Here is a 26,772-nt window from a genome sequence, read left to right on the forward strand (position 1 = left end):
GTGTTATTAGCAAATATGATCAGGCACTTCATACACTATGCATTATTTTGGATGACACTAAAATTCTTGGATGAAATACTTAAAAAATCAAAGGTGAGACTTATGGGCATGACTTAGAAGAAGAAAAAAAAAAATAACATGAACATGAACATCAAGTTGACAGAAGAGGAGAGAAGTAAAGAACAGACACAGGTTGGGCTACACTCCAAAAAAAAAAAAACAGCCTGTGAAGGATGGTGATCAATGAGAAATTACCACTGGAGAATGGCTGAAGACCTTTTACTAACAAAAATAACAGCAATAAAAAATAGATGATTTTGTGTTTTATGGATGTCCCTGGTGGTTCAGTGGTTAAGAATCTGCCTTCCAATGCAGGGGACACAGTTGAATTCCTGGTGGAGGAACTAAGATCCCACAGGACATGGGGCAACTAAGCCTGAGCACCTCAAACTCTGAACTCTGGACCCTGTTTACCACAAGCCAACATGCTTCAGCTAAAATCTAAGGCAGCCAAAAAAAAATTTAAACAAATTAAAAATATATGTTTTACATGCTAATCCCTAAGTACTTTTTTTATATCCCTTTAAAAGCACTGCAGATGGTGAGTGCAGTCATTAAATTAAAAGACGCTTACTCCTTGGAAGAAAAGTTATGACCAACCTAGACAGCATATTAAAAAGAAAAGACATTACTTTGCCAACAAAGGTCCATCTAGCCAAGGCTATGGTTTTTCCAGTGGTCATGTATGGATGTGAGAGTTGGACTATAAAGAAAGCTGAGCACTGAAGAATTGATGTTGAAGCTGAAACTCCAATACTTTGGCCATCTGCTGCAAAGAGGTGACTCATTTGAAAGACTCTGATGCTGGGAAAGATTGAAGGCAGGATGAGAAGGGGATGACAGAGGATGAGATGGTTGGATGGCATCACCAACTTGATGGATATGAGTTTGAGTAAAGTTCAGGAGTTGGTGGACAGGGAGGCCTGGTGTTCTGCAGTCCATGAGGTCGCGAAGAGTCAGACATGACTGAGCTACTGAACTTAAATGATTTGAAAGTGGGACAACTATCACCTACATTTTATAAATATAGGAAAACTGTGTTATCATAAGTTTAAGAAATTCCTCAAGATCATACAGCTGAATATAGTAGAGCTGGGATTTGATCCCATGCAGACTGATTCTAAATCCCTTTCCAAGTTGTTTGCATTGTTGTGCTATAAATCCCCCTGAGTTCATGTCTTCAGTGGTATGGATGTTACAGAAATGCAGTATTGGCACCACAGAGAACAACAATATGTGTGGAATGCTCCCAATTTACCTTTTCCCAACTGACTGACTGCAGAAGCTGGTAGCACTGAATCATGAGACTCCTGAGTCTACAAGTTCCAGGAGGGACCTATGCTAAAGTTACCTGTGGACAACGGCTGAGTTGTGAGAAACTGCTTCAAGGTAAACTAACTCAGTAGCAGATGGAAACCCAAGTCTTTATTATTTTCCCAAATAAACTATTAGTACCTGCCTACAAAGAATCAAGGTTGATACTGGAGCATGAGTCAGTATTGAATTCAACAGTAGCTCTAGGTGCATATTCCTATTTCATATCACTCTGATTTCAGAAACACTAGACATACATACACCTATGACAAATTTGTATTAATAGTTTCATCTGCAGAAAAATACTGCATGACCTCTATCAACATTGAGTGTGCAGCTTAGATATAGATTCTGGAAAATCCTGGGAAATATGTCAAGGCCAAATGAGATCTAAAAGTATGTTTGGTTTGCTGCTAAGTTTTGCAGCCCTCTCTACGTTCCTTTTCAGATGCTCACTTCATTTCCACCCAGGCTGGATAAATTTTCTGTGGATGAATCTTCATCTTCTTCCCAGGACTTGTACACAGCCAACACAGAATATGGGAGCCGAGCTTTCTTGGATCAGAACAGCTGAGCTGTTCTTTGACATTTCTCAAAGTCTTGGTTGTTGCCTCTTTCTCCCATTAGCTTCCACTGTAGCCTCTTCTCTTCCCTTCTAAGAATTTTCTAGTCTAGTTTCTCATGGTTGCATTTCCTTCCTGGGTTATTTTATAACCCAGGTTTCTAATTTAGACACCTTCTTTTAATTCAGCTGGCAGAAGGAAAACTTAATTTATTTTGTTAGTGATTGTCATCTTGTTTCTCTTACTTCAAATTATCTAGTTTTCCTTTTTTTTTTTGTCATTCTGTGTCATTTTCACAGCTTCTCCTCCATCCAGTCAGCAAATTATTTTTCAAGTGGCATCCTCCCAATGGCCAAATTTCTTTTTCCTGATTAATGATGGTTGTTGTTGTTCAGTTGCTACGTTGCGTCTGACTCTTTGCAACCCCATGTACTGCAGCAAGCCAGGCTTCCCTGTTCTTCACCATCTCCAGGAGTTTGCTCAACTATTATTACAGCAATACTTAATACCAATACTATCTGTCATTCCATTTGCCCCTATTCCCAGCAGAGGAAAATATTTTTATTTCTAGCATGAACATCGCTAGCAGCAATCACTATCTTCTCTATATTTGTGGTTACTCCAAAGCTGCTACTATCCCAATTCTGAGAACCCACACCTTGAGACTTTTCAAATCCTCTGGTCCCAATTTCTTCTGGACATTTCCTGCCAAAAGGGTCACATTTTTCCACCAAAAAATACTAGAATAGGAAACCTTCTGATACCCTGTTCCTATTCATATGAAGTTGCAACATATATAGATGTTAAGAAAATTCACTTCAATATATTTTAATTGTCTTTTCTGTAAAGCAGCACTCTCACTGATACTGCCTGCAGCCTTAAACAGCTAACATGCACCACTGAGTGTCAGACCGTAATTACATATAATTAGCAAACTGCAACTCTTTCAAAAGATTATAACTGATTAAAAAAGAACTAACATCTAAGGAATTCATGGTTAACAAATCATTCTTAGAATGATCATCTCAGAATAAGACAGCTATAAGAAAGATTTTACTTATTGTATAATGTGGAATTAGTGGAAAAAAAACTAAACAGAAACAACCATGAGTAATGAGGCAGTCCTTAGAAATGAGGCTATTTGGGGAAGAAAAGCAGAACCTTAAGTTAGTTACCCTTTCTTCAGTAATTTTAAGGAGACACAGCAATGGAGCAGTGGTTCTTATTTAGAAGAATTAAATTCTGAGTTGGATATTGCAAATAAATAGAAATATAAGGGTCATCAGAAGTCACCATCTCCTCCCATTTGCTGCTTCCTACTGAACTCACTCTTTACAAGTGGGTTAGCTTTATATTTTTTGTTGTTGTTTATTTGCAAAGATAGTGGTAAAGAGCAAATAAGTCAGCAGGGAAAAGAGTTCCATGGAAGCAAGGAGGACAGACAGGCTCCACCAAAAATCTGCTAAGCAATCTATAGTCCCATGGACATCCCAGGGTAAAGGTCCAGAGGAACTGGCCTGGCCCACCCTCCAGGAACACAGCGTGTCCACTTGAAACTGAATGGACCACTTCATTCAAAATTAACCCCTAGAGACTTCTGAAAATTAGTCAGTCTCCTCCTCCTTCCCTTTCTACTGACTCCAATGCATCATTTGTGTCATTATGCTTAGCTGACTGAACAACTATTTTCCCATTGCTTCCCTCTGGCCAGTGGAAACATAAACACCATAAATGCAGGTATCCTGTAGTCTTGTTCATCATTTTGGTGCTAACCCAGCACACAGTAGGCCCATAAGAAATAGTTATTAAATAAATACATTCATAAAGAAATGCAGTGATGTTAAAAGGCACTTGAATAAGATTTTGATGGTAGCCCATCAGGTGTAATTTTTTAATGGAATATAAATTTGATTAGAAAAATACAAACCCTTAAATTAGAAAGGTGAAGTGTCTCCTTTCCCTTTAACAGTGTATAGCTTTGACAGTGCTTCTAACTCATTGGCACTATTCTATATAAATAGATCATGTGCTTACCTTTGTTTATAATTTAACGTCTTTAAAACATAATTTTAAAATTTGAACCAGGACAAACAGATTGAATGGGAATTTAGTTTCTCTAAATAAGAATGGCAGAAGGAAGGCTCAGATCTCTATTATGTGGCATGACAGCAGCAAGTGACTCACACCCAGCCATGGCTCACAAGAGCAAGATGCAGAAAAAAATCTGTAAGGGTTTGGCCAAGAGAAAAACCCACAGGAAGTCAGAAGGAGTAGCAGCCTATGATAATCTGATACAGTTTATTAATATCTTGGCTGCCCCTCTGGGCTGAAACAAACATTTTTCTTTTGTTGTGCTTTGCTCACATGAATAGCAAGAGTATTCTGAAATAACCAGTTAAATTCTCCCACCCAGACACGCTGAAGGCAGCTATAAGGTAATTTCTGATGTTTCATCAAATTACAAAAATTATCAGGCTAATAAATTGGAACTTTTAAATATGTGTAGCAGCTTGAACTACAATATTGATACAAGCTGATCTTACAAGTTGTTCCCTACAGAATAGAGTCAATATGATGAAACTTGAGTGAAGAAATAGAGAGAAAACACCCACACTGATTTTATTTTTACTGAAGGTAAAAACCACCTGCACACATTTCTCTTCAAAGAAAAATGTTCAGTTTCATTTTTCTCTCACAGATAGAAATGTACTCCACAGAATCGGAATGACTTCTTTTGTTTCTTGTTCTATCAGAGTTTGATTTGCATATTTGGGGACATGATAACATGTTCTTTGTGATTTAAAGAGTTTATAAAAAGGTAATTTGATCTCAAATTATAGTTTTCCTTATTTCTAATACTGAAAGCTGCACACCCTTCTGAGAAGTGAGTCATGAGAGGAAGACATTAGCTTGCCTTGTATGAGATAATAAAAAAAAAGTTCCACAGGGGACAAGTTACATATTATGACACTATGAATATACGACTCATTTGGATTTAATTCATCACTACATCATGTTGCACAGGAAAGCAATTTTTAAGCAATAGAAGTGCACTTCATTTGTAAAGGGCCCAGCTATAACACACAATCAGTTATTGAAGACAGAAACTGATTTCCCAAATCAGGCATATAAAATTTAATATATTTGATCCAGTTATAATGAAAGTGAAGGGAACTTCAATGCCATTTTTTTCCAGATAAGAATGACTCTTTGTAAAATTTGTAAGATGCATTTTTGCTTTGGGAGTTGACTACATTTTGATGTCACCACATTTAATAAGCTGAAAAAATAAAGCATTTTTAAAATATTTTAAATACTTGGTAGACACTTAGAATGTAATTTCAAATTCTATCCTATAAATTTATCATTACATTATTAAAAATAAGATCTCAGATTAATAAAATAAGTATGATGATGCTCATGGGCTATTAAAAAATTCAATTTTCCATATTATTCAATTTAATACTAAAGACTGACTAAATTATTCTAGAGTGAAAAATACCCAGCCAAATTGCATTGGCTTATTTAAGTTTCCTAAATCTGCATGTATTGCTAGTTAGGGTTCTCCAGAGAAAGAGGACAAGGATGTATGTATGTATGTGTGTATATATATATATACACACACACACACATATATATATATATAGAGAGAGAGAGACAGGGAAAGGGAAGATGAGGGAGGGAAGGAGGGAGATATCTATTTTAAGAAGTCAGCTTATGCAATTGTGGAAACTTGGCAAGCTCAAAATTTATAGGGTAGACCAGTAGGCTGGAGACTCAGAGAAGCATTGCAGTTCAAGTTCAAAAGTAGTCAGTGTGATGGTAGAACTCCCTCTTCTTCGAAAGAGGTCAGTGTTTTTCTATTAAGGCCTTCAACCAATTGGTTGAAACCCATCCACATTATTAAAGATAATCTGCTTTACTCAAAGTCTACTGATTTAGATGTTAATCTCATTTAAAACAAAACAAAACACTTTCACAGAAATATCTACAATAATGTTTGACCAAACATCTGTACACTGTGGCCTAGCCAAGTTGATATATAAAAATGACCATCAAACTGTAGTTATATAAAATCAAACAATTGGGAAAGAAATTAATCTATCCATTTTGTTAGTTTCCCAAGATAGGGTCAATGGAGAGGAAGCTTTCATCATCATTTTAAATATCTGCATTACCAACCAACTTTACTTTCTCTCCCATCAGCTAGAAATATCCATTTAAAAAAATTTAGGTGACTGCAATAAAATATGCAATGTTTACAAAATTCAGTTCACTTCAGTTGCTCAGTCATGTTCAACTCTGTGTGACCCCAATGGACAGGAGCATGCCAGGCTGTCCATCACCAACTACCCAAGCTTAATCAAACTAATGTCCATCAAGTCAGTGATGCCATCCAACCATCTCATCCTCTGTCATTCTCTTCTCTTCCTGCCTTCAGTCTTTCCCAGCATCAAGATCTTTTCCAATGAGTCAGTTCTTCATATCAGGTGGCCAAAGTATTGACATTTCAGCTTAAACATCAGTCCCTCCAATGAACACCCAGGACTGATCTCCTTCAGGATGGACTGGTTGGATCTCCTTGAAGTCCAAGGGACTCTCAATAGTCTTCTTCAATACCACAGTTCAAAAGCATCAATTCTCCAGCGCTCAGCTTCCTTTATAGTCCAACTCTCACATCCATACATGACTACTGGAAAAACCAAAGCTTTGACTAGATGGACCATTACTGGCAAAGCAATGTCTCTTCTTTTTAATATGCTGTCTTGGTTCAGTTCAGTTCAGTCACTCAGTCGTGTCTGACTCTGTGACCCATGAACCACAGCACACCAGGCCTCCCTGTCCATCACCAACTCCCAGAGTCCACCCAAACCCATGTCCATCGAGTCAGTAATGCCATCCAACCACCTCATCCTCTTTTGTCCCCTTCTCCTCCTGCCCTCAATCTTTCCCAGCATTAGGGTCTTTTCAAATGAGTCAGCTCTTTACATCAGGTGGCCAAAGTATTGGACTCCAGCTTCAACATCAGTCCTTCCAAAGAACACCCAGGACTGGTCTCCTTTAGGATGGACTGGTTGGATCTCCTTGCAGTCCAAGGGACTCTCAAGAGTCTTCTCCAACACCACAGTTCAAAAGCATCAATTCTTCTGCACTCAGCCTTCTTTATAGTCCAACTCTCACATCCATACATGACCACTGGAAAAACCATAGCCTTGACTAGACAGACCTTTGTTTGTCATATCTTTTCTTCCAAGGAGCAAGCATCTTTAATTTCATGGCTGCAGTCACCATCTTCAGTGATTTTGAAGCCCCCCAAAATAGGTCACTGTTTCCATTGTTTCCCCGTCTATTTGCCATTAAGTGATGGGAGCAGAAGTCATGAACTTCGTTTTTTGAATGTTGAGTTTTAAGCCAACTTTTTCACTCTCCTCTTTCACTTTCATCAAGAAGCTCTTAGTTCTTCTGCCATAGGGTGGTATCATCTGTATATCTGAGGTTATTGATATTTCTCCTGGCAATTTCGATTCCAGCTTTTCTTCATCCAGCCCAGCATTTTGCATTGTATACTCTGCATATAAGTTAAATAAGGAGGGCGACAATATACAGCCTTGATGTACTCCTTTCCCAATTTGGAACCAGTTGACAAAATTACCTCTTTTAAATTACCGACTTTAAATTTCTCCTATAAATTACCCTGATGAGATTATGGGATTAATGTTTTTAGCTGAAATTGTCAAACATATTGCTTAATTTCTAAAGCATGGATTGAGATTTTCAAATTGCAAGTCTCAAGGGGCCATCCATGTAGGTTATTTGAATCTTGTTTTATTGACATTAAAAAGGGACATGAAAGAGAGAAATGTGTAATCAGTTCCCAACCTTTCCATGTTTAACCATATTTCACTCCATTGAATGTGATCATTACCAACTTTTCTACTGCAAGAGTGTCAGGAAGTCAAGTGAATCCACAGGAAACTGACATACTTTATCCTCAGAGGAAAAGGTTTATCTTTCCCTTGTACTATATCTGACTGATCTTGTTCCTTTTTTTGGAATGAATAAGATCAAGAAGTGAATGGATGAAAAAGCCTATTATAGTCAATGTAGGAAAGATATAAGAAAAAATGTGATAAGCCTTAAGGTTGAGCAATTTTCAGGATAGGCAGCCAGTAAGCACAGATGATCTTGATATATATGACGAAAATATTTCCCTGACCATCACTGAAAAAGAGTCCTATCTTTATGTAAAATACATTCCTCCCATTAAGAAAAAATCAAATTTGAAAAACTAAGAGTTCCTTTATCTTGATCCTTAACAATCTAATTCATTCCTGGTGTTTCACAGGAGAGACAGATTTAGTGAAAAAGATAAAGAAATTTGCTTATTAGGAAAGGCAGTAACCTAATTGTAGTATGTAACTTCAAATATAAAATAATTGAGTGTGGAGTGTGTAGGGAGCAGGAAGAGGGCAAGAGAGAAGGGATGGGATTGAGAGAAGGAGAGAGGGTAGAGGGAGAATCCTTTGATTCTACTTCACCATTAAAAAGGAAGAAAGCATGACTTCTAGCTGAACTGGCCTTACCCTGAGACAACCCATTCCTTACACTGGCAGAGTATAAAAAGATCTGTGAGGGAATCTACTTTGTACCTCCACCAAACCTGTGATCACAGAAATATCTTTCTGTGCAATGTGTACTTTCATCTCTTCTTTATAGAATGGAAATGCTCCCTAGATTAAACACAATATCATTAAAAACTGTCGAGTGATTGGCAGACTGCTTGGAATACAGCAGACACACGGCACATGTTTTCAACAGAGAAAAGAAAATCTGCTACCCTTAAAATCAACTTTTTAGCATATTCTATAAGAATGTATATACATTAAAAAGTCAAAGGCTTTATATATATATACACACATATATACATAATTTTGAATTTCAGTAATATACATAAAGAGCCAAAAGTATATGTTCTTTTCTTTTAAAAAATGATCATACACATAGAAGTGAAGGCTTTATAAGAAGATCTATATTTTGGGTACATTGTCTCCTGCAATAAAGATTTACTGACTGACCATGTACTATGACCCAAGGACTGGGCCAGACTCATAGTTCTTTCTCTCCTGCAAGATAGAAGGTGGTTTATGTCAACAGAAAGAGAGAAAAAGTACTGATCGTTGCAGGGAAAGAGAGAAAGAACTCAATTGGTGGGAGATCAAAAAGGGGGATTATAGAGATTCCCTGGAATTCCAGTGGTTAGTACTCAGGCTTTCACTGAGGCACATGAACACCCTCAAAAGTTGCCTAGGATTAAGAAGGTAGCCTTTGCTTCAAAGACCCTCTGTCAATAATCTTCACTCATCCTCTTGGTGGGTGCTGCTCTTGCTCCTGCCAAAGGCCTAAGGATTGTGAAAGGCATGAGCTCTCATGAGGCATGAGCACTCATCTGTGAGTTGAGCCAGTCACTTAAGGGAATTAATGTCACTCTACATAGCACCGAGAAACTGAGTGAAGCAGTTGCTTTATCTAAAGTCCAGAGTAATAAAATATTATGGATAATTAAATAGATCTTATCCTTTGTATTCCTTTTGTGATTAAATTTGAGACAATATGCATTTGCTATCTGGAGAGATCAGTGATAGGATAGCTAATTACTTTCTTTAGGAACCATCACTCTATTACTGTTACATTCATTCTGTTGTCATTTGCATAAATTGAATTATGTGCACTGCTTAAATACATTTACATGTTTTTCTCCAATTCAAATGACGTTTGCTTTACTGCCTTCTTCATATTTCCCAACCTCCCTGCTCTCATTCCCTCTAATACTAAAATTGGATAGGAACACACACACACACACACACACACACAAGACAGGCTAAAATATAATTCAAGACAGAGGAAGAGCAGGAAGATGTCTGGAAAGTACAGCTCGAGAGAATAGCTATCAAACCTGGCATTTTAAAAGTATGACAGTAAATTCATATATATATATATATATATATATATACACACACATATATGCATACACACACACACACACACACATATATATATATATATATATGGAGAGAGAGCACGCTAGGCACGAGCTGTGGGGTCAGAGGAGAAATAACTCATGATAATTTATACATGTTCTAAACTTCTAAAGAGTTAAGCAGGAGCTAAGAAAATATGGCATTTTATTTAATGTTTGTAAAGATCATTTCACAGTATAACTTAACTTCTGGCTAATTACTTGTAATAAGCCAGAGAATAATGAAAAATATTGCCTCTGTCAAAATAATGCAGATATTTTAAAAATCTAGGAATTTTTCTTATTGTTCATTTTCATTTGTTAACAAATAAGATACATCAACTGAATGAAATTCAGAAAGATGGGACACCATATATGAAGTAATAGACTATTTCACTACAACATTCAGTAAATATAAACTTTTAAATTATAAAAGTAGTTCATACATGCAAAAAAGAACTACAAGTGGTCAATTAAGATATAAAAGTTTGTCAACACTATTTTTGGCCTATCAAAGCAAAAAATAACTAGGACCTAGAAGGTTGGCAGTCCTACAAGGCAATTTGGTAACACAAAGCAAACAACTAAACAAATTTAAACTCTCTGAATCTGTGATCACTTCCAGGAATTTATCAGAAGGAAATAATTAAATATACACACTTATGTATGAAAATGTAGTACAAGCTAAATGTATATTTGTAAAGAACAGGCTCAATAAATTCATGCCCTCTACATAAGGGAATACCAGCAACATTTTAATGTAATGATTCAATTCTGTGTTTATTGGTTTGAAAATGGTTCTCACTATACTGTAAGTGGAAAAAATTCAACAGCAGAAGTCAAAAAATATAGATGGTATAATGCAATTTTGCTGTTTGATAGGATAAGATAGAAAGAATAAAATTATGGGACTAAAGTGGTAAGATTATGGGTGTATACTTTATATTTTTCTAATTTTCTGTCTATATTTCACTTATAAGAAGAGGAAATAATAATTCCCTTTCATTAAAAAAGATACAATATTAGCCATAATTAGAATGTAGAAAGGAACTAAAGAGCCTCTTGATGAAAGTAAAAGAGGAGGGTGAAAAAGTTGGCTTAAAACTCAACATTCAGAAAACTAAGATCAAGGCATCTGGTCCTATCACTTCAAGGCAAATAGAAGTGGAAACAGTAGAAATAGTGACAGACTTTATTTTCGTGGGCTCCAATGCTTTGGCCACGTGATGAGAAAAATTGACTCACTGGAAAAAACCCTGCTGCTGGGAAAGACTGAAGGCAGGAACTGGGGATGACAGAGGATGAGATGGTTGGATGGCATCACCAACTCGAAGGACATGAGTTTGAGCAAGCTCCAGGAAGTTGGTGATGGACAAGGAAGCCTGGCATGCTGCAGTCCATGGGGTCACAAAGAGTCAGACACGACTGAGTGTCTGAACTGAACTGAATCAACAGCCTTCCTGCTGAGTTCAGCCAACCAACAGATAACTGGGAGGAGGGCAGAAGGAAGAGAGAAGCCGTGGTACTTCTTATTCTGCTTTCAGTGGTGCCTCTGGCTGAGGTTACATCTCCCACCAACCCATTTGTGTATCCAGAAAATTCCACCTTCCACTGAGTTTCCGCAACTCACTCTTTCTCCAGCCTAGGTTTAGTCATGACTCCATTCTGCTGTTCATCTGTTGGCTGTCTCAGTGTCCCCAAATTGGCTTCTCAGTTTTTCAGCTCTGTTGAAATTATTTCCCTATTTTAAATGCCTTCTCTTTTAAATATTCAGAGAGTTTTCTGCTGTGGTTGGATCCTAATTGATACAATCACTGATTATAAGACAATGTTGTATCTTTCACTCAATTCACTATAAATAATTGACATTGAGAAATACCATCGAAATTGTTAGTTTCTTCATTTGACAGAGACATAGAAGGACATAGCAAACAAATGACCATGAATCGTGTGATATTCAGACAGAATTATATTTCACCAACATCAGTGTGATATGTCCATACATAGATTAAATGATGCATCTGCAGTGGGCATGCTCCCTAGAAGATCCCTAGAAATGCATGTGTGCTAACATATTGTTGGTAATAAGTTGGTGTAACCCAAAAGGAATATCCTTATGACCTAATATACCTTTCTCTCAACTACCTACACACAACAAATATGTTTCACTTAGGATTAGTCTTTATTACCAAGTATGGAAGACCCAAGTGAATGCTAATAATTAATCTTCCCTTCCAGTTCCTCACCTCTCTAAATGCATCAACTAGGAAACCCTTTACAATTCAATATATATGTTAATGATAGGATAAGCAATAAAATTTAACTTACCCATTTGTCATATGATTTGAGTGGAGCTTTTCCCAAGAACTCAGAATTAAAGCCTGATAAAAATATTTTATCATTTAACTTATAAATAACACATTCTGGCTAAAGAGGTCATAGGCAGACTTACCTTAAAAGAGAGATGACCTTTTACAACTGCCTGATACGTGGAACCCAATGTGTTTCAATATAAGTACTCATTGGGAAGCTCAGTGATGCAGGGAACCAAATACTACCAGTGCTTGCCTTAGCTCTTGACAGTTATTTAAGTCCATAAAGCACATTTATTTTACTCTGATGTCATTAAAAATTTCAATCATAAGTCTAATGCACTAGTTTTTATTACATGTACATCCAGCAGTCTTTGCATACCAATTTGCCCTACCTGGAATTTCCCAAGAGGGAGAAAATATAGTGGTTCAAGTCTTTTAGTATCTACAGGGGTTATGGTTCTTATTATTGATTATCAAAGCATCATCATAAATTTGTATTATAATATCATAAATCTGAAACCATGCATTCCCCTCCCTGAAGGGGTTGCTGGTAAGTTATAATTTTGCAATAATCGCATTCTTCTTCTTTTTTTTTTAATGAGGTGATAGGTATGTTTTGTATTTTATACATTAGGTTTGATCGTAAGGATTATTTTCTCACATATTCCAGAGTGTCTGCATTTCAGGGGAGGGCGGACTAACTTTAAACCACGGAAACATCACCAGTAGGATATTCCCTGTAAGACATCTTTCCCAGGAGATGCATCCCACCAACATCCATTTTTTGCACACCTACCTGAAAGACTTCTTAATATCTTCTGCTTGGATTGTCTTGAGAATCTCCTGGTATAACTGAAGATCAAGGGTTCCTGAAGATGTAGCATTTGAAGGGCAATTTTTATGTGAGTAATAGCCTATCAAGATTCCAGAAATAAATAAAATGATTGCCATGCAAAATATTTTTAAAAGGCGGCAAAAGTTGCAGGGGTTGCTCTTTGGTGCAGATCTTGTATAATGGGTCACATAGTCAGATTCTTCTTGAAGTCTCTGAAACCTTCCTTTGGGTGAAGTTGCTGGTTGAATGGGATCAAGATTGAGGTCTGCAGTCTCTGAATTTTCCAGGTTCTGATTCTCAGCACTGTTTAGCTGGAACTGGTCAAAACCAGGCTCCTCCAGTTCCTTTTCCATGTCCCACTCTAAGTCAAGTGCAGTGGCTTGGAGGTCATCATTGTCTAAGTACTGTGAATGTCCTGGAGCTCTTTGATCTGCACTGACCTTCTGATAGGCCATCTTTTTACCTGTGAAAATAAGAAAAGTATATTTCATGAAAATAAACCAACAAAGACAACTTCCAAGGTGAAAACAAATAATCTAAATCACGTTCTAAGTCACTTCAGTCATGTCCGACTCTTTGAGATCCTTATGGACCACAGCTTGCCAGTCTCCTCTGTCCATGGGATTCTCCAGGCAAGAATACTGGATTGAGTTGTCATGCCTTCCTCTGGGGCAATCTTCCCAATCCAAATTAGCTGTGTAGAAAATTGTAATGATTATGAGTAGGGGAAATACCTCATTCCTGTAGTATCCATAAGTGCATGCATGCATGCTCAGTCATGTTCAATTCTTTGGGACCCCATGGACTATAGCCCTGCAGGCTTCTCTGTCCATGGGAATTTCCAGGCAAAAATATTGGAGTGGGTTGTCATTTCCTCTTTCAGGGGATCTTCCCAACCCAGGAATCAAACCCGCATCTCATCTCTTGTATCTCCTGAACTGGCAGTCAGATTCTTTCCTGCTGAGCCACTGGGGAAGCCTCCCTAAAGAAAATCATTCAGTAATAATCTTATACTGTGCTGTTGATGTTTACTATAGGAGAAAAGACAATAAATAAAAATAGAAGGCACTCGATACAAAACTGTGAGAAAACATAACACACACACACACACACACACACACAATTCCTCTGAGGCTCAGGAGAATAAAACTCAAATGCACAACTGCATTAAAGATAATGTATGTAATGAAAAAGTTTAAACTTTTTTTCAAGGTCACTTTTAAGAAAAACTGAGAACAGAAGCAATAATGTTGTGACTTTTTAAGTTAAGATGAGGTGGGAGTTGGGGGGGGGGGGGAGACCCTGGGATCAGTTACATTACCAGAGCTCATTTTAAAAATGTTAATTCAGGTTAAGAATGAAAACAGTAAAATGAAGTAGCACCTCTATAGAAATTCAAGAAGCAAAATATGGTGTTTTGCCTACTCATGAGTTATCAAAATGATTGGAAAACCTTGACACTACCATAGAAAGCTAACATGTTCCCTGGGATTAGTGACATGAACTGGCCTGGCTCGCTGAACTTTAAATAAAATCTGGGATGGCATCTATCCAAACAAGGAAGCCTTTTGCCAGGATAGGAGGGTTTAGTTTCATAACCTTGCTACAGAGTGGCAGATGGAAGCTTTTCTCCCCTACACCGTTCTGGATGACAGTTTGCTGTATCCTGCAGAGTGGTATTAGGATAACTGGGCTAATTAACTACAAGTGGTCTTCAGTCTGTATTCAGTAACACACTGGTGTATAGTGGTTGCAGATTAAGAGTATTTATACTTAAATTTTCTGTGTATTAGATTTGTCATCCCAGCTGGATTCTAAGGTCTCCCACTATGTTTTATGATTTTTTCTATGTGCACCACTGTGGTGGGTGAAAAACAGAGCACAGCCGACAACTGACTTCCTAAATGCCTTAGGGCCAGTTGTGAACAAGTGAACTCTAATGAAAAAGGTACAAAGACCTCATGAAAGAGTGGCATTATGTACAGAATTATGGGTATATACAATTTCAATCCTGGCTGGCAGATGTCCATATACATTAAAACGTCCTGAATGTTTAAGATAGTTCAAGTACCATTAAATATTAATTTTACAATATAAAAATTTGAACTCCAATTAGATTTCTCATCTGCTACCATATCATCTAGGATTTAGTCTTGTCCAGAGCTGACTCAATAAAGATGAGTATCTAATATATGTCAGGTACTGGGATGGGCAGTGAAAACAAAGATGAACAACAATGATTCCCTATTCCTCAAGTAGGGAATGATTCAAAAAGAACAACAGACATTTGAACAAACAAGTCAGTCACATAACAAATACAAAAATGCAAGGGAGACTCAGTGGTGATGGATTCTAGCAGGAAATGTGGGAAATGACTCTCTGTTCAAGTTATTTCTACCTGGAGAGAAGAGAGGAGTACTACTGGAGAGAAGGGAGAAGTTAAACTAGGGCAGACAAGGGGTGGGAGAGGAGAGCAGCTAGGCAGGGTGAAATATATAAACACACAGATGAATACGAGTGCATGGTGCATGGGCCACTCACCTGATAAACCCAGACTGGTGTGCTATGACAGAGGATGGAGCACAGAGCCTGAGCTGGAGAAAAAGCTAAGAAAGGGTAATCGTGGGCAAAAGGCTTACCTTCTCTGCAGCTCAGGGTCTTCATTTGTGAAACGGGCATGATGGTAACACAAACCTCACAGTACTCTCAATAGAATTAACTGAGGTAGTGAACATAAAGCACCGGTTTGTGTCATATAGGCTGTATGGGTTTGAAGGGCCATTTCTTATATTAGAGGAGGGAGGAGAGTCAAGCATTGTTGAAAGAAATAAAATGAGTTACATAATACAGAAGACAAGACACAATTCTTCACGACACTGTGGAAAAGGGAGGAGGTTGCATAATATGCTCATGCACGTACACTTGACACACAATATGATACTTGTTGTTTTACAGTTAGTCCCTATGTAGACTAGGGTCTTTTTTCTAAAGTGCCACATGACATACTGTTACACAGGAGCTTAATTGATACTATATATTAGATCAGCCTCAGGAGTGACTTTTTTCCCCTCCCTCTTCTGTTCTGCTTCCTTCCCTCTCCCCTTTTTCTGCTTGACCTGGTTTCCACAATGATTCAAAAAAAAACAAAAAGCATTATTTGAATTCTTTGGTCACATCAAGAGAAACAGAGAAATGGAGTGATTATGGAGTTAGTGATAATTATTGACAGGTTAGGAGATGGTTATAGTTGATTAAAAAAAAAAAAGAACAGCATGAGATATTACTAGAGAACAGGAAAAACCTGAAGGCAGTAGAAATAAAGTATCTTTAAAATCCATGATTCTAACCTATTTTATATTACAGAAGTGGAAGCTGATGTCCAATGCTGAATCATTCTTTTGGCTGAGAAAAGTGGTATTTGGAGACACATTTCAGTTGATGGTTTTATAAAACTATGAGATTAATGTTAGTGATTAATAAACTGTGGTGTTAAAAACCCCACAATCCATTTTTTAATGTACACTGCAAAATACTACAAATTCTAGCAGTTATCCATTTTTTTTTCTTATTTGACTTATCTTGACATATGATTATTTACTTCTTTAACAGTTCAGCTTATGCATTATTGATTTATTTAGACACTGTTTCAATATACTTTTCTAGATTTTTTTTCCTCCCATTTTAATGAATCACAGTGTCTCTAATAGTTTTCTTTAAAAATACTGAATTGTAGACTGTGGTTTATGCTCAAGGAAGATTTTGGCACACAGAAGTTACCACAGAAATGTGAGATCTCTAATTCTGACCTCTAATACAAACATTCAAAGTCACTTCTCTACAAATCATTTACAAACCAACTGCAGTGATGAGGAAGAGTTTTCATTTCTACCCTGACAATAGGCATTCCATCACCTGTACATCAGCAATTTAACGCTTTTCAAACATCAGACAGAGCCATCAATTAGAATGCTATGCAGATACAGATATTAACTCCTCATCATGATGGATATCTCCATACTCACTACCACTTCTGGACTCATTATACATTTATAAATTTACACCAAATTCTATCTTCCAGGAGAGCAGTATCTGCATGAATTGAGCCACTTGATCTAACAAAACCCAAAATTTTAGAAAATTTTCAAAAAAATAAGTTTGTGATAACTTAAAATGGGCTTCCCTGGTGGCTCAACTGGTTGAGAATCTGCCTGCAATGCTGGAGGCCTGGGTTCTATCCCTGGGTTGGGAATATCCCCTGGAGATGAGAATGGCCACCTACTACAGCATTCTGGCCTGGAGAATTCCATGGACTGTATAGTCCATGGGGTCTCAAAGAGTCAGACACAACTGAGTGACTTTCACTTTCAACACATATAATAAAGCATTCAATAAATTACTTGATAAATTTATATTATAGATTATTAGAAATTCATTTATTTAAAATTATCTTAAGGAAAAAATGGGGCTTCCCTGGTGGCTCAGATGGTAAAGAGTCAGTGTGCCAAGCAGGAGACCCAGGTTTGATCCCTGGGTCAGTAAGATCCCCTGGAGAAGGACAAAGCAAGCCACTCCAATATTCTTGCCTAGAGAATTTCATGGACAGAGGAGCCTGATAGGCTACAGTCCATGGCTTCACAAAGAGTCGGACACAGCTGAGTGACTAACACACACACACACAGGAAAATATTATACCTTTTTACAAAAACATAAATCTCAGCCCTGACAGTTTTGTTTCACTTACCCTATTTAAAATGAACTTCTCAAAAATTAAACTGAATGAAATTAATAATATATTCAGTTTTAAATAAGGATGAATTATTTCCTTTGTCCCACAAAAATAATGTAGCTTTCTTTAAAAACCTATTACCCATGAGAACAAGAAAAGGAAATATCACTTTTTTTTTTTTCACCAAAACTTTCAAATTCCCAAATACAATGAAAACTTTGTATTGTAAAAAGAAATCGCCAGCAAAATCAGTATGTCTTAGGTATGACTGCATAATTAGGTCAAACTTCATACATTTTATACAACTGGTGTACTTGATTCATTTTAACTTATACTGTCATATTAGTTTACAGCTACCATATATGAGTAATTAAAAAAAAAATACATGGGGCAGATTTTAGAATCTACCACATGAATTTTTCCCTAAAAGAAATGTACTTAGTAGGTATACATCAAGTCATAGAAAGTTATTCCGTTCCGTTCAGTCGCTCAGTCGTGTCCGACTCTTTGCGACCCCATGAATCGCAGCACGCCAGGCCTCCCTGTCCATCACCAACTCCCGGAGTTCACTCACACTCACGTCCATCGAGTCCGTGATGCCATCCAGCCATCTCATCCTCTGTCATCCCCTTCTTCTCCTGCCCCCAATCCCTCCCAGCATCAGAGTCTTTTCCAATGAGTCAACTCTTCTCATGAGGTGGCAAAAATACTGGAGTTTCAGCTTTAGCATCATTCCTTCCAAAGAAATCCCAGGGTTGATCTCTTTCAGAATGGACTAGTTGGATCTCCTTGCAGTTCAAGGGACTCTCAAGAGTCTTCTCCAACACCAGAGTTCAAAAGCATCAATCCTTCGGGGCTCAGCCTTCTTCACAGTCCAACTCTCACATCCATACATGACCACAGGAAAAACCATAGCCTTGGCTAGACAGACCTTAGTCGGCAAAGTAATGTCTCTGCTTTTGAATATGCTATCTAGGTTGGTTGTAACTTTGAAATAGAAGTATTTGTCGCATCCTTACTTTATTATACTACTTCTTTTCATTTTGTTATAAAACTTAATTTTTATGAAAAGCACAATTTTCAAATACCTTATTTATTTAGGTGAATCCCTTCCTACCCAGGCCCACAGCGCAGGCTGAATTGTTTTTAAAGTTCAATATATGCAAACATTTATCTTTTATACACACACATTCTTTCGTAAGGGAAAGAAAACAAATATAAGATGAACTAAGAGATATTTTTCTACACTATGACAAGCTTAGATCAATAAAAATGAATTTGTATTCTTACTAAGCATATGAGTAGTATCAATTTAAAATAAATTGATACTTCTGAATGCTATCTTTCACACATTTTTACTGGCTGAAACTAAGTAAATTATATAAGTGTAAAAAATGAATATAGAAATAGGCTAAAATTTCAATATATAAAATACAGTCTTTCAAATCTAATAGCACAACAGCTGGCAGATACTTTAGAAAATAAATACACACTAAATGCAAGTTTCATTTTAATAAGTTATATGTTACAGATGTCACTTAGAAATAAAATTATGGCTCTGTTACTTCCTTGCTCAGCATTCACAATGAGGGAATTTACTACATGAATGCTCTGACCTTATCAATCTCTAGATTAACACTATAGTCAGACTACTTGGTTCAAATCCTAGCTCTGCTATGTAATTTAAACCAATCACTTAATTTCTTTATACTTAAACTCCATATTTGTAAAATGGATACCTTAAGAGCATTGTATTTGCAGCATTACTACAAGTGATATAAATTATTAAAGGTGCTTAGAACAAGGTCTAACATGGTGTAAGTGATCCACTAACACAGCATCACTCCCCATCTATAGTGTTTAAGAAATTAAATATTTGGAGCATACAACTTTAAAATACAGACTTAATTAAATTATGACCAGAGGGCTTAAGTTTCAATCACAAGAACCTGGAGATAATGAGACGGAGCAGTACACTCAAGCACTTTTGAGAATGGGAAGCATCTGTTAGTCATTAACTGTGCTTCAGATAGATATGAGGGAAGTGGGGCTAATATGTACACAAAAGTTATCATTACATTTGACCTGCAACTGCCAATTCTGCATGATGCTATTACAGAGTTGAATTTCTTTACAGTAAATTAAAAAAAAAGAAGAAAAAACAATAGCTTTTTCATACTGCTCAAGAGTTCAGTTTAACGATTTAAGGAATTCGTGATAATTAATCATTAACATGGGTTAGGCATTTTTTTTTTTTGTAGAAAACTATATTTGCTTAGATGGTTGACTTGATCCATTGACTATGATGATACTGATAGTATTTTAACTGTAACAGTATAAAAGACCATACAGATCTTATTAGAATTACGAACACATCTAAAGGCTTTTCTACTTGTAAAAGTTATTTTACAAGTAAGATAAATAAATGAGGCTGGCAGATTAATTTGAAAACATAAGGCAGAATCTCAATTTCCTATGACAGCTCTATGATTGAATCTTTATTGTACAATGGGGAAAAATATATTCATATAGTGTTTCCTGAAGCTTTGAATGTCAAATCATTTGCTGGTTGGAGTGGATTGATTTGAGGCAAAGGCATTTCTTAGAAATGTCAGTGCATCATCAAAAGACATTCATTATGCACCTCCGTGCAGCATCACTTTAGATGCTGCACCAGTGAGCTAGGAGTGCCCAGAGGAATTTTTATCTTTAAGTTAAGGATATTCCTTATAGGCTGAAAATATTTGACATAAATTTTTCAGTATGAACCTAGTTTGTACAAATAAAGCCTATGTTTGTGAAATAAATTTTTGTTGTTGAAAGCTTTAATGGTCTCAACTTGAGAGCAGGGCCAAAGATAAAACTATAAAAAGAGTAATACAGAAGACTCTCTTCCCTGACTTAATTTTTTCAGTATAATGAGATTTTTTTTTTTTTTTTTCAATCTGGTTTTGTGAAATGGAACCTGGCAATTGCCATAGTGTCTGGAAAGGCAGTAAGAATTCCTTATTTTTTGCAAGTTTGTATGATAACTGTATAAAATAAATGACAATAATTATTTGTTGTTCATGCCTCACTAATTTAAAGACTTTATAAAGTAAGAGGAAATTATTATCTGTGCTTTATTTTCAGGGGTTAAAAAATGCAAATAGGCCAAACCTACTCTGAAACAGATAATTGTACACTGAATTTAGGGAAAGTTGATCATCAAGCTGAAGGTATATAACTAAAACCTTAACTCCGAGGCCTGAGTACTTCGATCTCTAAATGACATGTAAAAGGTACTTCTAGGATGCCAAATTTATGAGCTATAAATTGCCAAATGCAGTCAAAACCATTTGAGGGAAAATTATTTGATGAAATCCAGCAGGTTTGTGTAAGTGTACTTTATATCACTTGCATATGTATAACCACCTGGCAGTTCCCTGAGTGGGCTGGCCTTCCTTTGGGCACTTATGTGTAAAGCACACTAACTGAATAGTTTGTTGGGCCCACCCAAGTTCCTGCATTTAAAATAAGGTTTTCCAATATCAGAATAATATAATTCAGTACAAAACTTGGCAAAGAGAAGACAATTTAAATGAACTGAAATGATGAAGCATACTCTCTGGCTCACTTGAACAGGTAAATACTCTAGAGAGTACTATGTGTTCAAATTACTGAGTTTCAATTTCCTCTAGCATCACAAAACTATCTTAGGTCTATGTAAATCATTCCTGTTTCTGCCATGACTCCTTTCCTGGTCGTTTTTTATGTTGATTCCTTCTAGATTCTAGAGTGTCCTTTGTTTCCCCTTCCAAATCATCATCGCACTTACTCTAAAGTATTTATAAAGTATTCACTAACTTGCACAGAATTTACATCCTGTCCCTCTTCAGAGTAATGCACATGGCCTACACTAGAAATGCACATACAGGAGAGAAAGGACACCACAAACTATAAAATAAATGAGAGGATAAAAACTCTGATCATGTAAGGAAAGTCACTGAAATTCAGCGTTAATGTAGGTGTGAGCTTCACTGAAGTCAGGATGCAGAAGATTCTGTGGGGTTTTCTTAGGCTCAGTCAGCCTTCCCCTAATCTCACTTGTTAATTATAAAACTCAGTTTTAGCTGAAGAGTTTACATTTATTTTTTCTGAGTTATCTCTCTTTGTAGTTGCCAATTTCCAATATGGTAAGCAACTTTCTCTATCTAGTCAGAGAAATCTATGAGTCTCTTTTTTTATCTTTAACTCTTAGATTTGAATATATAACACACCCATGTTATGGTATCCAAAACCGTATCCTAATAGATGATTTATGGAGCCCTTAAAATAAGCAAGGATTCACTATAAGGTTAACACAACGTACATGATGTCATTTAATCCAACAATCCTATAAGTTAAGTACTATTATTATTCCCATTTTACAGATGATATATCCAGGTGATACTAGTGGAAAGAACCTGCCTGCCAATTTAGGAGACATAAGATGTGGGTTCAATCCCTGGGTCAGGAAGATCCCCTGGAGGAGGGCGTGGCAACCCACTCCAGTATTCTGGCCTGGAGAACTCCGTGGACAAAGGAGTCTGGTGGGCTACATACAGTCCATGGTGTTGCAGAGTCAGACATGACTGAAGCAACTTAGCAAGCATCTGTGACTCAGGGATTAAGTCATTTCCTCAAGTTCTCACAATTATTAAAGTGCAAGTAGCTGGAGCATCACAGCTGGCCTGTCAAATTCCAAAACCTACTCTTTTCAAACAGTACAACATTCAGACTGAAAGTCCCCAAAAGCTGGTATGATGTTAGCAATTTCAGAGATCTGATGGATTTATTTATCCTTGTTTGGTCACCAATATGACTACAAGCACCAGATGTGCATTAAATTTGAATGATTCTGCCTGGATCCTTAGATTCCCCTGGAAGTTGCTCTGACTCCAGGACCTAAGAGAGCTCTGTGGCTTGCTCTCCACATTGCTGCTCACACTGATGTTTCTGGGCATTGTGGTTTTAAATTAGGGAGCATTGCTTCCATGTCCATTGCTCTGAGGAAAAAAAAACACAATCTTCACTTTATGGTCTCTTCTAAGCAATACTTTCAAATTTTCTTTTCTCTTGCAACTGGGGGACAAAGAGCAGAACAACTGTGCTCAGAACTTGGAAACTACAGTTCATATTCAACATGCTGCTGTCCTGTTTTCAGGCAGTCGAACCCTTTGATTCAAGCCCTACTATGTGTGGTTTGCATGAGTCTAAGAGGGCTTGAGAATGTCAAGAGTTAATGTGTCAATACACAGTTGCTGCTCTGCTCTGAGACCTGCCTGCCAGGAGGAGCTCTTTAGCTTGATAGATACACTGCAATTTTTTATCCTTTCAGCCAATGTGAATGATCTTAAATTGCTGCTTTTTGACTACAGCTCTTGGATTTCTGGGACCAGACGGAAGGCGCTTTTATCTACATGAGGCCACTAAGCACTCTATTTTTCACTTTTTTCAAAGGCACTTATTGGCTTACTTTTTTAATAGCTTTACTCTTCAAAAAGTATCAACAGGTTTCTACCAACTGGAAGTGCTTTATTTTAAAATTTGTATCCCTGTTTCCTAAAATCATAACACAGAAATACTATTCAAGGTCTAGGTTGGTAATTCAAGGCACCCAGAAACTGTGCTTTTTGTTTTTGAAATGATTCTTCTCATACTTGGTCCTTAAGGGTGTTATTAGAAAAAAAAAAAAAAAAAGTTAATGGTGGGAAAGGAAGCAGCCCAGAAAAAAACATGGGTAGAGAATGTTTATGTTCACTTAAAATTCAGTTAGGAAATATGTATCATATTTAGTTCAGTTCAGTTGCTCAGTCATCTCTAACTCTTTGTGATCCCATGGACTGCAGCACAACAGGGCTCCATGTCCATTACTAACTCACGGAGTTTACTCAAACTCATGTCCATCAAGTCAGTGATGCCATCCAACCATCTCATCCTCTGTCGTCCCCTTCTCCTCCCACCTTCAATCTTTCCTAGCATCAGGGTCTTTTCAAATAAGTCAGTTCTTCACATCAGGTGTCCAAAGTATTGGAGTTTCAGCTTCAGCATCAATCCTTCCAATGAATATTCAGGACTGATTTCCTTTAGGATGGACTGGTTATATCTCCTTGCAGTAAACGGGAGTCTCAAGAGTCTTCTCCAACACCACAGTTCAAAAGCATCAGTTCTTCGATGCTCGGCTTTCTTTATAGTCCAACTCTCACATCTATACATGACCACTGGAAAGACCATAGCTTTGACTAGATGGACATTTGTTGGCAAAGTCAAGTCTCTGCTTTTTAATATGCTATCTAGGTTGGTCATAACTTTTCTTGCAAGGAGCAAGTGTCTTTTCATATCATGGCTGCATTCACCATCTGCAGTGATTTTGGAGCCCAAAAAAGTAAAGTCTCTCACTGTTTCCATTGTTTCCCCATCTATTTGCCATGAAGTGACGGGATCAAAAGGCATGGTTTTAGTTTTCTGAATGTTGAGTTTTAAGCCAACTTCTTCAGTCTCCTCTTTCCTTTTATCAAGAGGCGCTTTAGTTGTTCCTCATTTTATGCTGTAAGGGTGATGTCATCTGCATATCTGAGGTTATTGGTATTTCTCCCGGTAATCTTGATTCCAGCTTGTGCTTCAACCAGCCCAGCATTTCTCATAATGTACTCTGCACATAAGTTACATGACCATATAAAGCCTTGATGTACTACTTTACCAATTTGGCACCAGTCTGTTGTTCCATGTCCAGTCCTAACTGTTGCTTTCTGACCTGCATACAGATTTCTCATATGAACCATCCCAAATCTATACTGGGTAAATTCTGAAAGACTATCCTTCAGCTAAACATCCAAGAGTAAAATACTGATAGAAAAATTTTAATATTAAGTTCATAAGCTGTTATACCATGGAGTTAAGGAAATTAAAATTGGAAATGTAACCAAAAATACAATGACAGGAATTCACTATAGTTAACAGCATGGTATGCTCCTTATAAGACAAAGATCTTATATATTAATTCACCTAATCTTAGAGCTAAAAATGAAATTAAGTGAATTATTGTTTGAAAAAGTAGTAGAAATACATTAACTGTAAGAAAATAAATATTTGCGAAGCTTTCAATTGACAACTGATGGCAGAATCACAATTGAAATGTTTTTAACATAATCTCAAGCAGAACAACAGAGCAACAATTTGCCAAGATTTTGCTATTCTTTCTTACTTCTAAAATGCCATATCCATAATTATATACATATACATATATATATCTGAAGCTAAACAAGAATATATTTTTGCAGTGTTTTCTTCTAGACCTCCCACTTATACAAAAAATATAATATTATCTAGAGAAAAGATGACAAAATTATTTTAACACACAAAGTCCAAATTCTTTCTATAAGTGACCTTTCCTTTAAGTATGATAATACTAGTAATTATTAACCTTTTCAATAAAGAAAAGATTTATTGAAGATGAAACAGGATGAGAAATACAATAGCAATATATTACATCTGTATAACAGTTCGGCATTGAGAAGCTAATTTTTTATTACTAATTTACATACATGCATACTAATAGTTTTGAGTAAATTAAAGCAACTAAACAATTTACCAAAAACTATATTAGGCACTGCTTATGTCATTTATATTTTATTTATGAACAGGAATACTATAAAAAATGGAAGACCTCTAACGGCACATAAAAGTAATGCTGATATGAAATTAAATGTCAGGCAAAAGTCATGAAAATGCAATATTCACAAAGGCATTAAATGTAAAATGTTTAGCAGAACTTTTATATAATTGACACTATTGAAAGGTAGTTTATTATAATACATGCAAACTTTTCAAACTCACCTAGCACTTCAATTTTAAAATGTCAAATGTTACTTTACCAACACGAATTTTAGCTTCTTTTCTTATTTTCTTTCTTCCTATGATACATCCTTTATCTTTTTTGTTTGTATTTTTGCCTCCCTTCAGCCATTCCCATTATTTTGTTTTCACTTTCTCATTTTCACTGTTGATGTTTCAGGAAATCATTGAAGATAAAATAACTGAACTTAAGGAGTTCATTTAATTATTTTCTATATATTAGGAATGATGTATCTTGAATAATCAGTGGATTTATTTGAAATGAGGACCTGATGGTGAAATCAAAGATTACGTTTGGCCCTACCATTCCAATCACACCAAATCTTGAATCTCCCAAATAGTAAAACTCAACATACCCTTAACCTACTGCTTGGGAGTTCTGTTCTCTGACATTCTGTAGGAAAAATGAAAGGCCTTCTCTCTAATACTCTATAGAGATTTCCTTCAGCTCTTGGGACTGGTGGGTTTTCTCAGTGCATTCATCCTCTATAACTATAACCCTTAAAAAGAACTCCCTCTCAGTAACAGATTTTAGAAACCAAAACATTCTTTTTCTTTTCTTTTTTTCAATCTTTTAGAAGATTGAAGTATTTAATAATTGCTGAGTAGTTTTAAAATATGTCAGAGACTGAAATAATGGAAATATTATAGTTTCTGCCTAAAAAGGAACAGAATCTTAAAAGATGTGGAAAATAAAAATTAAATTCAAAATTAAAACAGAGACAAGAATTCCAACACAAGTTGTAAGTAGACGGTCTTGATTAATCGTGTTAAAGAGTATAGTATTAGGGGAAAAAAGCACACATGTACTACTGTATACCCTTTACTTATACTAATTCATTTACCCATCAAACCATATCATGAAGTTACCACTGTTTTCATCTCCACTTTACAAGTCAGAACACTACAGAGAGAGAGAGAGAGAGCTGAAGTCACTTGCTCTAGATAGCACAGGACTTGAACTCAGGCACTATGGTTCCAGTGCCTGTGTCCTTAACCACTCTACAATCATGACTTCAATCACATAGAGCATAGTTTTAGTTCCTCCAAAAATTAAGAAAAAAAAA

General features: G+C 36.5%; 1 protein-coding gene across 1 annotated transcript in view; it reads right to left on the reverse strand.

Annotated features, from left to right (window-relative positions):
* The window catches only part of NAALADL2 (N-acetylated alpha-linked acidic dipeptidase like 2), an 895,965-nt gene extending 880,197 nt beyond the window's left edge, over positions 1–15,768 (reverse strand). Inside the window, exons 1-3 of the mRNA XM_052645317.1 lie at positions 15,646–15,768; positions 14,772–14,797; positions 13,066–13,569 (exon numbers count right to left, since the gene is read on the reverse strand). Coding sequence (XP_052501277.1) covers positions 13,066–13,569; positions 14,772–14,797; positions 15,646–15,768 — 653 coding nt within the window. The remainder of the gene's footprint in view (positions 1–13,065; positions 13,570–14,771; positions 14,798–15,645) is intronic.
* Between the last annotated feature and the right edge of the window lie 11,004 nt (positions 15,769–26,772).

This window comes from Budorcas taxicolor, chromosome 1, assembly GCF_023091745.1.
Source record: "Budorcas taxicolor isolate Tak-1 chromosome 1, Takin1.1, whole genome shotgun sequence".
In the NCBI taxonomy this organism is placed as follows: Eukaryota; Metazoa; Chordata; class Mammalia; order Artiodactyla; family Bovidae; genus Budorcas; species Budorcas taxicolor.